This window comes from Hypanus sabinus, chromosome 23 (assembly GCF_030144855.1).
Source record: "Hypanus sabinus isolate sHypSab1 chromosome 23, sHypSab1.hap1, whole genome shotgun sequence".
Lineage (NCBI taxonomy): Eukaryota > Metazoa > Chordata > Chondrichthyes > Myliobatiformes > Dasyatidae > Hypanus > Hypanus sabinus.
This window is the reverse complement of record NC_082728.1, coordinates 5,918,935-5,935,981: the sequence shown is the minus strand read 5'-3', so window position 1 is coordinate 5,935,981 and position 17,047 is coordinate 5,918,935. Positions and strand designations below refer to the sequence as shown.

At 39.4% G+C, this 17,047-nt stretch overlaps 1 protein-coding gene across 5 annotated transcripts in view; it reads left to right on the top strand.

Moving 5' to 3' along the window:
- The window catches only part of rhot1a (ras homolog family member T1a), a 74,969-nt gene that overhangs the window by 11,469 nt on the left and 46,453 nt on the right, over positions 1 to 17,047 (top strand). For 3 of the 5 annotated variants that reach the window (XM_059948248.1, XM_059948250.1, XM_059948249.1), the window contains exons 2-4: positions 2,794 to 2,852; positions 9,750 to 9,831; positions 16,632 to 16,675. In XM_059948248.1, the coding sequence (XP_059804231.1) occupies positions 2,794 to 2,852; positions 9,750 to 9,831; positions 16,632 to 16,675 (185 nt within the window). Of the gene's footprint in view, positions 1 to 2,793; positions 2,853 to 7,179; positions 7,232 to 9,749; positions 9,832 to 16,631; positions 16,676 to 17,047 lie in introns of all 5 variants that reach the window. The other 2 variants (XM_059948251.1, XM_059948252.1) reach the window with 2 other exon arrangements.

The window sequence follows — 17,047 nt, the reverse complement described above, 5'->3', positions numbered from 1 at the left end:
GGTTAAGTTACAGCTAGAGACACATCAGAGGTAACTTATTGTTGTGTTATTTGTTGGTCTCACATGACACTTATGCCAGAAAAACACTAGATCCTTTTTCAAGTTTTCTGTTAATACAAGTACAGATAAAAATCTACAACATGAAAGGTCATTCAGCTGCTCTGTCCTACCTGTTTCAAAATGTGTTTATCTACATATATACATATATATTGTAGCAGATTTCTAATTTATTGACATTGCTTAGGGTGTGTGAATTTAATGCTCGTGACCTCTAGTTAATTATTCATTGTCAAAGACATACATAGCTTGTTCAATCTGAGAACAGTCCATTTGTTTCTTGTACATTACCCACTCACAACTAAGTCCCAGAATGGAATCCTTTATTAAAAATAATTTTTACATTTCCCCCAGGCTGAGACGCAACCAATGATGTTTCCCAGGCTGAATAATTTCAGTATCTCATAGTCCGCTATGTCCTCTTTTTATATGCAACATTATGCTTTCCTCCTATCCTAATGTTCTAAACGTTGTTAGATATTCTTCAGGAATGAACCTTTCTTCATTACGTTTCTATAATTAGTCCTTCTGAAGCTGGAGCTGACTATAGCACCCACTCACAGCATCACATGGAAAGCCCTTAGGCTATCTTAGCAACCCAGATGGTTACTAATTTGCCTGAAATTACCAGTTTCAAGTTCTACATTCTTGCATGACAACAATATGACACTTGCCACCTGCTCAGCCCTGAATTTTCTGCAGCATTTCTTGAGCCATCGTTAATTTCTTATGTTAATTTTTGGTCAGTGCAGTATGTTTTCCCCTTCACTTCTTATCAACCATTCCTTTGTGTCTAAGTTGCACATTCTACTGCTATTGACATTGCATTTGGCCTGTGGGTTTATCAGTAACTTTCTCTACTTATGATGGTGCAATTATACACCTAGTAGCCACTTTCTTTTATACATTCACCTGTGTACCTGCTCATTAATGCCAATATCTAATCAGCCAATCAAGTTGCATCTCAATGTACAAAGGCATGCAAACATGATCAAGAAGTTCAGTTGTCGTTCAGACCAAACATCAGAATGGATTTCACCTTAAATAATTGTGAGGTGATACATTTTGGATGTTCAAACCAGGATAGGACCTATACGGGGAATGGTGGGGCACTGATGAGTGTGTGGAACAGAGTGATCTGGAAGTTTTATAAGAGTACGTGTCTCTGAAAGGAGCCTGTGTAAGCAGACATGGTGGTGAAGAGGGTGTTGTGAATGCTGGCCTTCATCAAGCAAGGCATCAAGTTTAGGAGAAGGGACATCATGTAGCTATTATATAAGTTGTGGACTAAAGGGCCTGTACTGTTCTATGTTTCCTATAATTGCATGGGAAACTGCTGCAGGGTGGGAAGTGGTTGATGGGGATGGAGAATTTTCAGAATTATTTTTCTCAAGGGTTTCTTTAGCAGGCTACTGAATGATTTTGGCATCTTCCATAGTGTTGAATGGGAAAGGGATGGGAAAATGTGTCTTGTGATGGTATCTTGTTGGAGCTGACTGACAGTGCAAAGAATGATCAATTGAATGCCGAGGCTGATGGGATGGAAGGTGAGGACCAAAGAACTCCTTCCTTGCTTTCGCCAGGAGGAACTGCGATGAGAGCAATGGTGTGAGAGATAGATGAGAAACAGTCATGACCCTGACGGGAAGTCATGGTTCAGAAGGAAGGAAGATACATCTGAGGCATCTGGGTGGGAAGTCTCATCATCTGAACAAACACAGCAGAAATGGAGGAACTGGGAGAATGAAATGAAGTCCTTGCAGGAATGAAGCTGGAAAAAACATAATTAAGACTGCAATGGGAGTCTGTAGGCTTGCAAAAGATGTGCGTGGTCCTTGTGTTCTGAGATGGAGAGATGCAGAATAAAAGACAGAGCTGGTCCATGTGAAAGTGTTAACAGGATGGAAATTGAGGTAATGAGTTTTGTGAGTTCTGTACAGTTGTGAGAAACGACACCAATCCAGTTACTGATATACTAGAGAAACAGCACATTTGTTGTACTTTGTGTAAAACTGAAACAAAGACAGCTTCATGCATCCCGCAAAGAGGCAGGCAGGCAAACCTTTGCGCTTGCAAACTTAAAGTGCTTCAAATAAGAGTTTGTCATGCTTTGCTAGAGCAAGTGTTCTTCCCAAGGAGTTCTCCAGTAGACCATAAGGCCATTAAGACATAAGAGCAATATTAGATCATTTGGTCCATTGAGTCTGCTCCACCATTCCATCATGGCTAGTTTATCATCCCTCTCAACCCCATTCTCCTGCCTTCTCCCTGTAACCTTCGACTCCCTTACTGATCAAGAGCCTGTCAGCACCTGCTTTAAGCATACTCAATGACTTGCCCTCCACAGCTGTCTGTGGCAATGAATTTCACAGATTCACCACCCCTGGCTAAAGAAGTTCCTCCTCATTTCTGTACTAAGGAGACGCTTCTTCAATTCTGAGGCTACACCCTCTGGCCCTAGACTTCCACACTAAACACTACTGCTTGCCTCTCTATATATGATCTTAGCATTTTCATATTGATCCTTTTTCTGAGTAAAGCATCTTTGGGAACACTGAATATGGGAAAGTAATTAAGCAGTCATTTAAAGCAAACTCTGCTTGATATGTGTTCGGGTAAGGCCCTTACCAACTCACCAGATATTAGCAATGAATTGTAAACCTGCTGGTGAACCACCTGATGTGCTGACAGGTGATCATGACTAAAGAGTAAAGTTATTTATTTTCCTTTGTGCAGCTAAGGTGGGGAAGACATCTTTGATTATGTCTCTGGTCAGTGAAGAGTTTCCTGAAGAGGTATGTGACTTGTTTTCTTTTAATTTAGGCCAATGTGCCCCTGCAGTCTTTTTCTTGAAACTAGATTATTATGGTAGAATCATACAACTTACAGCAAAGAGGATAATTCATACCATTACTGTTACATTATTTCATTGAACAACCCAAGTTTAAAATATTCTCATTTTCATGTTCTGCATAGCCTTGCAGATTGTTCAATTTCAAAGATACCTATTTGGATTTTGAAAATTACCTTCACTGTTATTTCCACTCTCCTTTCACACAGTGCTTTCTGGATCATTATACTTTCATAAAATGACTTTGGTTCCCTGGCGTGTTTGCACATTATCTTAAGAAAAATGAATGAATCCGCCTTTAGCTAAGAGGCTGATTTACACACTGTGATTATTTTCCATTCTGCATTCAGAAAACTGGTCTCTAATTTTGTTGGAGTATCCTCAGTCAAAAATCATGCAAGTATAAACTTTAGTCATCTTGGTAAATTTGGTCCTTATTTTAAGGTGATTGAAACAAAGTAGTTTACTTGAGTGCATTTTAATTTGGTGACTGATACTGGTTCATGAACTCAAGGGAGACATGAGGGGGAAACTTATACACTCAGAGGGTCATGAGAGTGTAGAACGAACAAGTGGTGCATGCTCAATTTTAACGTTTAATTGAAATTTGAATAGGTATATGGATGGCAGGGGTATGGATGACTATAGTCCACTTGCAGGTTGATGGGTCTAAGCAGTTTAAATGGTTTGGCAAACGCTGGATGGACCGAAGGGCTTGTTTCTGTGTTGTACTTTCCCTTGATAAGGTGATGGCAAATAGCCTTCTTGAACCACTGTTGCTGTTCTGATGTAGGAGACGCTGTACCAGGACTGAAACAAAGCAACAGAAACAAGTCTCTGGGCCTCTACTCACTGGAGTTTAGAAGAATGAGGGGGAATCTCATTGAAACCTATCGAATATTGAAAGAGCTAGATAGAGTGGTCATGGAGAGAGTATGTTTCCAGTAGTCGGGAGAGGCTAGGTCATTGGCTATATTTAAAGCAGAAGTTGATAGGTTCTTGGGTAGTAACAGCATCAAAGGTTATGGGGAGAAAACAAGAGAATGGGGTTAAAAAGGAAAATAAATAAGCCATGATTGAATGGTGGCACAAACTCAATGGGCCAAGTGGCCTAATTCTGTTCCTGTGCCTTAATGGTCTTATGGATGTTTCATATAGTGGGGTAGTCTAGGATCAGAGAGCACAGCTCAGAATACAAGGACGTCCCTTTAGAACAGAGTTAAGGAGGAATTTCTTTAACCAGAGGGCAGTGAATCTATGGAATTCATTGCCACAGTTGGTTTAGGAGGCCAAATTATTCAGTATATTTAAAACAGAGATGAATAGGTTCTTGATTAATAAGGGTGTCGAATGTTATGGGGAGAAGGTAGAAGAATGGGGTTCAGAGGAATAATGAATCAGTCATGATGGAAGAGTAGAGCTGACATGATGGACTGAATAGCAGAGCGTTCCAAAAAAAGAAAATATAAAACGTACTGCACCCCAGACTACACTAAGGTGTACCCCTGCCTAATAGGGATCAAAAATAATGACTGTGTTGCTTGCTGCACTGTTTGCAACAGTGATTTTTCTATTGCCCATGGTGGGGTAAAATTAAAAGACATGTTGAGGTGAGTTTAACAGGTGTCATTCGTTCATTAGCATAGCTAAAATTATTTAAACTAGCTGGCTTGCTGCTAAGGAGCTACCTTATAACCATGTAACAATTACAGCACGGAAACAGGCCATCTCGGCCCTTCTGGTCCGTGCCAAGCACTTACTCTCACCTAGTCCCACAGACCTGAACTCAGCCCATAACCTTCCATTCCTTTCCTATCAATATACCTATCCAATTTTACTTTAAATGACAATACCGAACCTGCCTCTACTCTATTGCAGACATCCCACCTCTCCCGGGAGTCTCCCACAAATTGATGGTGCTACCTCCCTGAAATGAGTTTTTGCAGGGTGGGTTGTCTGGGACGGTGTGTAACTTGGAGATAGCATGTAGGTGTGATGTTTCCATGTACTTGAAGCTTTTGTGGTTGTTGATTTGGCATTAGTCTAGGAGAGTTATTGTAATGCATTTTGTGGGTGGTACATTTTGCAATCGTGTATCATTGGTGTAGACATGAACATATAGGGGAATGAATGGGGTAAACATTAACCATAAAACACCTGCTTTATTCTGGATTATGTTTTTCATCTTTATTTAGAGATACAGCACAGTAACAGGCCATTCTGACAGTGAGCCCACACTGCCCAGTTACACCCATGTGACCTGTTAACCTGCTAACCCATGCATTTTTGGAATATGCAAGGAAGCTAGTGCGCTGGGAGGAAACCCACATGGTCACAGGACAAGCACACAAACTCCTTAAAGACAGCAGTGGGAATTGAACCTGGGTTGTTAGCACTGTAAAAGCAATAAACTAACCACTTCTCTATGCGCTGCTATTAAGATTCAGCTCTGAGGAACTCCTGCTGTGAAGCTGTGTGTAAGCATTACATCTTTGATGGAAGGAATGTCATTATTGAAGCAGCTGAAGGTGTTGTGCCGAGAACACGACCCTGAGAAACTCCTGCAATGATATCCTGGGCCTGGACAGATTGATCATCCTCCATTGTGCAAGATTTTCATTTAGCCAAATATCACCTTCATGTTAAGACAATTTCTCTCTCCTCACTTCTGGAATTCAGATTTTTGGACCAAAGTATTGTTGCAATCTGGAGCCAAGTGGTCAAAATCAAAGCAAGTTTTATTATCAAAGTACATATATGTCACTATATACAACCCTGAGATTCATTTTCTTGTGGGCATACTCAACAAATCTATAGAGCAATAACTGTAAGAGAATCAATGGAAGATTTCAGAAGACAACAAATCATTCAGATACAAAAAGAAACAATAATAATAAATAATCTATTAATATCAAGAACATGAAAGGAAAAGTCCTTGAACGTGAGTCCGTCAATTGTGGGAACATTTCAATGATGGGGCGAGTGAAGTTATCTCCTTTGGTTCAAGAGCCTGATGGTTGAGGGGTAGTAACTGTTCCTGAACTTGGTGGTGTGAGTCCTGAGATTCTTATACCTTCCTGATGACAGTAGCAAGAAGAGAACATGTCCTGGGTAGTGGGGGTACCCAATGATGGATGCTGCTTTCCTGTGACAGTGTTTCATGTAGATGTGCTCAATGGTTGGGAGGGCTTTAACTGCGATGGACTGGGCCATATCCAGTACTTTTTGTAGGATTTTTCCATTCAAGGGCATTGATGTTTACATACTAGGCTGTGATGCAGCCAGTCAATATACTTTCCACCAGCCATCTATAAAAGTTTGTCAAAATTATAGATGTTATGCCAAATCTCCACAGACTCCTAAGGAAGTAGAGGTGATGCCATGCTTTCTTCAGTATGCTGGGCCTAGGACAGGTCCTCTGAAATACAGTCCAAGCAGTATCTGCATTGTTCCCTCGTTTTTTTTATTTCTTCCTGGAGGCAAAGTTCGGGCCAGCACAATTTTTCACTGAGAGCAAACAGCATATAATTAGGAACCAGTTGCCTGATGTAAAGTGGTATGCAATCCCTTAAGAAAGTTCTAGTAAGGTGTCCAAAATAACTTTATATTTAAAATCATCTTACTTTATATATACACACAATCAATCTATGTATACAAGCTAATCTTTCATATATACAGCCACACTCAGAGTTACTTGTAGATTGTCTTTTATAGGATTGATTTTATAATTATTTTGTTTTTTAATGCCGCATCAGATCCAGAGTAACAATCACTTTGTTCTGCTTTACACTTGTGTACTGAAAAACAGCAGTAAACAATCTTGAATCTCAAATATTAATTTGTTTTATATGTATAAGTTTTGTTATGATCTGGAATGGACAGCAAGAAAGGCTATGGAATTCAATGATAACTTTTAATAAAGATATGTTGCTGAAATTGAATAGTTTGCGAGACTCTGGAGAAAGAAATGGGAAATACTCTTGCTAAAAGGATAGGAAGATGACCTGGTTCCTGATCCCTGTCAATTTCTTGCTGTGATTGTTCTTGAATGCAAGAATGGAAACAGCACAATGTACTTGGGATTCATTTAACAGGGTTAAGTATATTTAGAATGCATAAAGATTGAATATATAACAAAAACAGTTACAGCAGTCACAGGCAAACTTTAACCTCAGTCTTGCACATTTGAATTTGTTAATATATTTCATTGTCTCTGCTGTGTAAGAATAAATATCATTAAGAACAAAATCTTGCTGCTCTTTTCGATTTAGGTAATTTTCTCACAGTGGATATGGTGAACAAATCTGAAAACTAGGTGGTGGGGTGAGGAAGATTAATTTCCTTTCAGTCAGCAATGTTGATTCTCTTTTTATAGTCCAACAAATCCATAAAGGAATAAATTTTAGATTTTCTGACCATGTTCCCTCCTTGCTTGCACTCACTTGAACCTGAGGTCCTGCTGATAAGATGCCTTTATTTCTCGGTCTGTCTTTACTTGACGTTCATTGCAGATCTTCTACTTACTCATAATTATTGCCAAGACAATGGTGGTGTAGTGTGGGTTTCTTCTGAATCCCGTGGTTTCTTCCCACAACCGGTTGGTAAGTTGATTGGTCATTGTAAATTGTGCCATGATTAGGCTGGGATTAAATCGGGGCAGCGGGGTTCAAAGGGCTGGAAGGGTCTACTTCACCTTGTATCTCAATAATAAGCCACTGGCCAAACATTCAGATGAATCTTCTCCAATAATGGGGAAATCTGCATTAAAACCTATAACACTTTACAGCAGATTTTACAAACCATTCAAATGTTTTCCAGAGGTAGGGCTCCTTGTGTTCCTTCTCACATTCCCTTAGTCCACTTCCAGCATCTATGTACTTAATGCTGTTTTACTAATTAAATCTATAATTGGAAAAGAATCCTGAACTTGCCGAGGTTAATTTTGCAAGTGTTTTACCCACATTTAAGAAATAAGTACCTCAGTGCTTGACAACCAGTGAAGTAATATTATTGACATGTTTAATTGGCAGATATTGTTGATAAAATACACCTGTACTTTCAAGTCGCTGATGATAACTTTTTCCAGAAGTTTGAAGGTCAAAAGCTGAAAGCAGCACAACACACCTGGTCTACAGGACAGGAGAGGTTCATATCCTCTTATGTGCTTCTGGAACTTGAATAACCTGCACCACCTCCCCCAAAGTATTGAATGCTATATCTGCACATTCCTTCAAATCCTCTCACAGGATCCTTAGCCAAAATCCGTAACATCGAGGCCTTAATTACACTCACGTTGGCCAGTCCATCATAGACCCAAAACAGACTTGGCAGGATATTCCTATCACAGGAAGAAATGAGAATCATAGAATTCAGCTCAAGCATACTCATGATGCTTGCCTACACTGATCCAATCTGGCTGCATTAAGTCCTTCTTCTCCAAATGGCCATTACTAGATGGATAGCGAAAGACATTGAAGGATGTTCTCAAAACCTTGGGGAGAAAATGCATCTTTCCCCATTGCCAGCTGGGAATCAGTGGCCCATTATCAAGCTAAAGGAGCATTCAGGATAGTACCTAAGTGCATGATGCATCAGAAATCAGAAGGAACGCTCCACCTGCACACATTTCAGTAATATTACTAAATTGGACAGTGCCAAAAGTCTGCTAAAACCTACTGGTAAAATAGATCTAATAAAAGATCATTTCTTAGAAACATACAGTACAGCACTAAACAGGCCACTTGACCCACAATGTGTCAATCTTGATGCCAATTCATTCTAAACATCGTCCTCCTGTGTATCATCCACCTACCTCCATTCCCTTCATATCCGTTTTGTTTATATATTTATTGCATTACAGTGTGGAATAAGTACTTCCAGACCTTTGAACCACACTACTTGGCAACCCAGCCTAATCAGAGGACAATTTACAATGACCAATTAACCTACTAACCAGTATATATTCGGGCTGTGGGAGGAAACCCACAAGATCATGGGGAGAATGTACAAACTCCTTACAGATGGCGGTGGGAATTGAATCCCAATCGCTAGTATTATAAAGTGTTGTGCTAACCACTATGCTATCATACTGTGTCTATCTAAAAGCTGCTTAAACTGCCTGCTTTCACCACTACCTGTGGTAACCCATTCCTAGCACCTACCCCACTCTATAAAATAAAACAAAAATTTCCCCCTTTAACCTTAAAAGCATGTCCTCTGGTACTTGATATTTCCGCCCCTAGGAAAACTGTCTATCCTGCCTTTGCTTCTCATAATTGTAAGTCTCTCTTCAATCTCCAAAACACTCTAGGGAGAACAACTCAAATTTATCCAACCTTTCCTTATAGCTCATACCCTCTAATCCAGGTTACATCCCAGTCAACCTCTTCTATACCCTCTCCTTGATCTGCAGAATTATAATTCCTGTCTTCAGGAAGAAGCTACTTCAAGGAGAGGTACAGGAACCTGAAAGCACGCACTCAACAATTCAGGAGTAGCTTCTTCCCCTCTGTCATCCAATTTCTGAATGGACATTGAACCCATGAACACTTCCTCACTACTTTTTATTCTCTTTTTGCACTACATATTTAATTAAACTTTTTAAATATATATTGTAGTTTAGTTTTTATTATGCATTGCAATGTACTGCTGCCACATGACAAATTTCATAATGTCCCAATGATGTTAAACGCGATTTGGAATATGATTCATAATTTTAAATATGAACTGTGTTTATTACTATGACTCAGTCTTCGGTTAAGTCACACTTTGTCAATTGTTATTTATAAAATTACTTTTGAATAACATACTATGGTTATGCATTTATTTCTATTTTAAAAAGGTTCCTCTACGAGCAGAAGAAATCACTATCCCTGCAGATGTCACTCCGGAGAAGGTTCCCACACACATAGTAGACTATTCAGGTAAAGAAAAATCCATCAACAAATAGCAACAAAGTCTTTTACTAGAAAATGCTTCTTCCATCTTACTGCCATTCAGATTTTGGACCAGATTTTTCCAGAAGCAAATGTTTTTTGTTTAAAAATCACATTTCAAATAGTTATCACCAGTTTAAATGGCCCAGTTATCTTAAGCCTATGGATAAAGCATATGCTTTAAATTCAGTATGTTATTTTATCTCCACTTTCATAGTTACCAACATTTATCTTAAATAGTAATTCTAAATATTAACAACAGGCTGACTTTTGAAATTTTGAATTTAAATTCAGTGCCAGCTGAAATTGATATTGCAGTAGTAGAGCTATTAGTTGAACTACTAGGACTTGATGTTTCAATCAAATAACTGATGGATACAGAATCCTCAGGCAGTATAATTTTACTCTGCCTCACTAAGTTTGTTGTAACTACAAAAGGTGAGGAGGGGTCTGCGAAACCACAATATTCTGTAATCCAGAAGAGAAGGTTCCTGAGAATGATCCCAGGAATGAAAGGACTAATTTAGCAATGTTTGATGGTTCTAGGCCTGTATTCGCTGGTGTTAAGAATGAGAGAGGGATCTCATTAAAACCTATGGAATATTGAAAGGTTTAAATAGAGTGAATGTGGAGGGGATGTTTCCTGTAGTGGGGGAGTCTCGGATCAGTGGGCACAGCCTGAGAAAGCAAGTATGTCACTTTTGAACAGAGATGAGGAGGGATTTCTTTTGCCAGAGGGTGGTGAATCTGTGGAATTCATTGCCATGGATCACTGTGAAGGCCAAATCATTGGGTATATTTAAAGCAGAGGTTAATAGGTTCTTCATTAGTTAGTGTGTCCAAGGTTACAGAAAGAAAACAGGAGAGTGTTGTTGAGTGGGATAATAAATCAGCCACAATAGAATGGCGCAGCAGACTCGAAGGGTTGAATGTCCTAATTCTGCTCCTATGTCTTACAGTCTAATAGAGTTAGTTCTTTTAGGGTGTAATTGAAACGTTTCTAGAGATTAGCTTGACATTTTCATTTTGGTTCTTTCACCAAAGTAGGTTGTGTTCAGTAAGCTATTGCATTACATTTTGCAGGTCATTCTTGCTCAAGTATTGTGATGTATGGTATCTTCGTGGTGGGCCTGGCTTAAAGAAGGATGGGCAGTGACACAATTAGAAAGTTGTATTTTCATGGGATTCAGTTAACAGCATTACTGTACACAGTGCCATGCATATATTTAGATTATTTCTCTCAAAGTATACTACAACTAAATGAATTAGATATGTGCAAAAATATGCATTGATTGTATTTGTTGGCGTTTAAAATAAAATAGAGTAACATGCCTATCCTGTCTTACACCTGACATTGTTCTTTGTGTGGACCTTTTACAGTGGAGATCCTTACAGAGTGTGAACTTAACATCTGATTAAATTTATGAATATGGTGGGCTTTAATTGTGGGAATTTCGTAAAGCATTTCTGATGGGGGGGGGTGCAGTTGAACCATTATATTGAAGGTAAAATGTCTTTACAAAGTACAAAGTAAATTTATTACCAAAGTACAGACATACAAACCTGAGATTCATTTCTTGCAGGCATACTCAGTAACTTCAAGAACCATAGTAGGATCAATGAAAGACCACAAGGCCATAAGTAGTAGGAGTGGATTAAGGCCATTTGGCCCATCAAGTCTGCTCTGCTATTTCATGGCTGATCCATTTTTTCTCTCAGCCCCAATCTCCTGCTATCTCCTTTCTCCTTCACCCCACCCCCCACCCCCATATACCTTCATGTCCTGACCAATCAATAATCTATCAACCACTGCCTTAAGTGTACATAAAGACTTGCCCTCCACAGCTGCCTATGGCAACAAATTCCACAGATTCACTACTCTCTGGCTAAAGAAATTCCTCCTCATCTCCATTCTAAAAGGACACCCCTCTAATCTGAGGCTGTGTCTTCTGATCTCCTTAGACACTCCCACCATAGGAAACAAGGCCTTTCACCATTTGATAGGTTTGAAATGGGTCATCCCTCGTTCTTCTAAATTCCAGTGAGTACAGGCCCAGAGCCATCAAATGTTCTACATATGACAAGCGTTTAATCCTGCAATCATTTTCATGAATGTCCTGTGAATTCTCTCCAATGTCTGCACATCTTTTCTAAGATAAGTGGGCCAAACCTGCTCATAGTACTCCAAGTGAGGCCTCACCAGTGCTTTATAAAGTTTCAACATTACATCCTTGCTTTTATATTCTCGTCCTCTTGAAATGATTGCTAATATTGCATTTGCCTTCTTCACTACAGACTCAAACTGCAAATTAACTTTTAAGGAATCCTGCACAACAGCTCCCAAGACCCTTTGCACCTCAGTGTTTATATTTTCTCTCCATTTAAAATAGTCAACACTTTCATTTCTTCAACCAAAGTGTGTAATCATACACTTCCCAACACTGTATTCCATCAGCTATTTCTTTATCAATTCTCCCAATCTATCTAAGTCCTTCTGTAGCCTTCAAATTCCTGAAAACTACCTGCCAGTCCACTTATCTTGATATCTTCTGCAAACTTTGCAACAAAGTAAATTCCATCATCCAAATCATTGACATATAATGTAAAAAGAATCGGTCCTAACACAGACCCCTGTGGATCACCACTAGTCATCAGCAGCTAGTCAGAAAAAATTCCCTTTATTCCCATTCTTTGCCTCCTGCCAATCAGCCACTGCTTTATCCATGCTAGTATCTTTCCTGTTATACCATGGGCTTATAGATTGTTAAACAGCTTCATGTCTGGCACCTTGTCAAAGGCCTTCTGAAAATCCAAGTACACAACATCAACTGATTCTCCTTTGTCTATCCTGTTTGTAACTTCTTCAAAGAATTCCAACAGATTTGTCAAGCAAGATTTTCTCTTGATGAAACTATGCTGATAATAGGTTATTTTATCATGTGCCTCCAACCTATTCCTTAATGATCGACTCCAACATCTTCCCAACCACTGAGGTCAGACTAACTGGCCTATAGTTTCCTTTCTTCTGCCTCTCTCCCTTGAAGAGTGGAGTGACATTTGCAATTTTCCAGTCTTCAAAAGTCTAGTGATCTTTGAAAGATCATTACTAATGCCTCCCTGATCTCTTCAACCACCTCTTTCAGGACTTTTAGATGTAGACCATCTGGTCCAGGTGACTTATCTACCTTCAGACCTTTCAGTTTCCTAAGAACCTTCTAACTATGGTAACGTCACACGCTACATGCTTCTGACACCTGGAACTTCCATCATATGGCTCGTGCCTTCCACAGTGAAGATTGATGCAAAATATTTATTCAGTTCGTCTGCCGTTTCCTTATCCCCCATTACTACCTGTTAGGGAAATTAATTTGCTAAGGAAGTTTGATTAAAGTTGATCACAAGTAAATTAGACATGGACTTTGAAGTAAAGAGAGCTTTATTCACTATATCATGGTGAGTGAAACCTCTAACGGTGGGGTTTGAACTGCAGGTAATACAGAGACCACAGTTCCTTTTATGTGCGCACAGATCAATTGCAAAAATAAAGGGTGTTCAGTTAACCTTATGAATTAGAAAAGATAAGCTACGTCTACATGCAGTTCTCTGGTGATAAACTATACCCATAGCAACAGCCAAAAATTAAATATTCAGTCCCGTGTACAACTTTGTATTAACAAACAGTTTGTCTCATATACTTGAGTCTAATTCTTACAAGATAAGCAACTGCAAGTATTTATTCTAAAAGTAATCTCTGCTGAAAGCCAAGTCCATATCGATAACAAACTAAGCTGCAAACTGGTTTCCATACCCAAGAAGCCAATATTAACCCTTTGTCTATCAAAATCCTTAACTCAATATTTTTCCTCCACACTACCTCCAGTGGTGCAATATCCACTCTCACCTCTTTTACACTTGATATGTCTGAAGAAACTTTTAGTATCCTCTTTAATATTATTGGCTAGCTTACTTGCGTATTCCATCTTTACCTTAATTACTTTATTGGTTGCCTTCTGTTGGTTTTTAAAAGTTTCTCAATCCACTAACTTCCCACCCACTAATTTCTGCTCTATGCCTTCCCTTTGGCTTTTATGTTGACTTTGACTTTCCTGCACAGCCATGGTCATGTAATATTTCCTTTAGAATACTTTTTCCTCTTTGGGATGTAGATACTCGGTGCCTTCCAGAAATTCTAGCCATTCCTGCTCTGCCATCATCCCTGCCAACGTTCTTTTCCAATCAATTCTGGCCAACTCCTCTTTTGTACTTCTAATTCCCTTTACTCCACAATAATACTGATACATCTGACTTTAGCTTCTCAAATTTCAGGGTGAATATGATCATATTCTGATCATTTTCTCCTGAAGGTTTTTTTACCTTAAGCTCTTTAATCAATTCTGGTTCATTACACAACACCCAATCCAGAATAACTGATCCTCTAGTGGGCTCAAACACAAGCTGCTCTAAAAAGCCATCTCATAGGCACTAGAAATTCCCCCTCCTGGAATCCAGCACCAACCTGATTTTCCCGATCTACCTGCATGTTGAAGTCCCCTATGACTATTGTAACGTTGCCCTTTTGGCATGCATTTTTTTTAAATCTCCTGTTGTAATTTGTAGGCCACATCCTTACTACTGTTTGGGGGTCTGTATACAACTCCCATCAGGGTCTTTTTACCCTTGAAGTTCCTTGGCTCTATCCGCAATGATTAAACAGCTTCTGACCCTATGATTTGATTTCATTCTTTACCCCAATTCCCAGCTATAATTTTCTTTCAGCCATGATTCAGTGATGCCTACAACATCATACTTGCCAGTCTGTAACTGTGCTACAAGTTCATCCACCTTATTCTATATATAGCACACCTAAAAATATAATCCCTTTAGACTTCTGTTCACCCTTTTTGATTTTGTCTGCCTGTTACGTTCCAACTCATCCTGTTGACTGCAATGTTGCCCCAACGCAAGCATCTCTCTGCTAGGAGTCTCACTACACATTGCCTCTCTTTGTAAACCAACTTCCTCATCTTCAGCACTATCACTCTGGTTCCCATCCCCCTGCCAAATTAGTTGAAACCCACCCGAATATCTTTAGCCAACCTGCCCACCAGGATGTTGTTCCTCTGCAGGTTCAGGTGTAACTCACCCCCTTTGAATAGGTCATACCTTCCCCAGAAGATATCACAGTGGTCACATGTGATCACATGTGGCACAGGCAGTAATCCAGAGGTTACTGCCCTGGAGGTTCTGTTTCCCAGCTTTTTACCTAATTCCCTAAAATCTCTTTATGATCTCCTCACCTTGTCTATCTGTGTCATTGGTGCCAAAATGCATCAAGACTTCTGGCTGCTTGCTCTTGCCCTTGAAAATGCTATAGACCTGATCCAAGACATCCCTGATCTAGACATCAGGGAGGCAACATTGCATCTGTGCATCTCTGTCACACCCACAGAGCATTGTCTCCATTCCTTTGACTGAAAAATCTACTAACACTGCAGTTCTCTTCAATTTTCTGCTTTTGAGCCACAGCACCAGATGCGATGCCAGAGAACTGTTCACTGTGGCTCACCCCTTGTAGGTTGTCCCCCTCAATAGTATCTAAAATTATAGACTTATTATTGAGGCAAACTGCCACTTGTGTACTTTACTCTGGCTGTGCATTTCCCCTCCTCTTGACAGTCACCCAGTTACCTGTCTTCTGCAACCTAGAGTTAATTTCCTCCCTGTAGCGCTTGTCTATTACCTCCTCATTCTCTCATATGAGTCTAAGGTCATCGAGCTGCAGTTCAATGCACCTGGTGCAGATGTGTTTAACATCTCCCAGACTTCCCACATTCCACACAGAGTACAAAATACTGCCATTCTCACTATTCTATGCGCTAATAAATGTGGAATGAACAAATAAGAAAACAGAGAGAATAACTTACAAGACAATCTACCTCGCCCACTCTAAAAACTGACACACTCCAAAACAATGCCACTCGGCTTGCACTTGTGATATTTTTTGTTCCATTCTGATGAATCCATTTGTGGTTTGGTCACACCTCAACTCAGAGAATCTGTCATGAAACTTTGCCTTTGAAATCTTGATTGCCACCCTGATTTAAAATTAGCTCTTTTATGCACCCTTGGTGTGGATTGTCTTATTCAGAGAAAACTGGCTCAAATCTCTGCTTTTTAAACCTTGAATGTGGACCTGACTGAAATTAGCTCTTGCTGATTGGTTGCTCCTCAACTCAGAAAGATCATACCCAGCAGGATGGACAAACAATCAATGTGCAAAAGACACTAAACTACAAATACAAAAGAAGAAAAAAATAATAATAATAAATAAGCAATGAGATGAATAATCCTTGAAAGTGAGTCCATATGTTATGGGAATAGTTCAGTGATAGGGCAAGTGAAGTTATTCCCTCTGGTTCAAGAGCCTGATAGTTGAGGAGTAATAACTGTTCCTGAACCATGTGGTGAGAGTCATGAGGCTTCTATACCACTTTCCTGATGGTAGCATTGAGAAGAAAGGTGGGGGTCCCAGATAATGGATGCTGCTTTCCTCTAACAGCACCCTGTGTAGATGTGCTCAGTGGTGGAGAGGGCTTTACCCATGGAGGACTGGGCCATATCCGCTACTTTTTGTAGGATTTTCCAAAAACTTTGTGTGGTTTCTCCTACATTGTGTTAATTTCTCAATGTGGATATTTTTTTCTTTCCATATTTTTAAATAATTAAGTAAATTTCTCAGCAAAATTCGAAATTATGCTATCTTTGCCTAATTGCCTTTTCACCAACAGAAGCAGAACAGACAGAGGAGCAACTTCACAATGAAATTTCCAAGGTGAGACTAAAATTAATTTACTAATGTTTGCAAAAGTTTTCTGCTGAATCAAAAAGAGTGCCACACTTGCTGATGAAGTTTGCAATTCATAGATGGAGAGTTTGTATAATTATTTTTCATGTTACCTTACTAATCATCATACCATATTTCCAGCTGCTTTTTAAGCAAGCTTTCAACTTGCTTCATAAGATAAATCCTGAATTAAAATCAGATAATGCTGGAAATGCTGAGTAAGTCCGGCAAAATCTGGTGAAATGCAGAGTTAATCACTGGCCTGAAAAGTCAACTGTTATTTCTCTCACAGATGCTACTGGCAATTTCAAACTTCTCGTGTTTTTGTTTCAGATTTTTGCTATCTGTAGTATTTGTTTC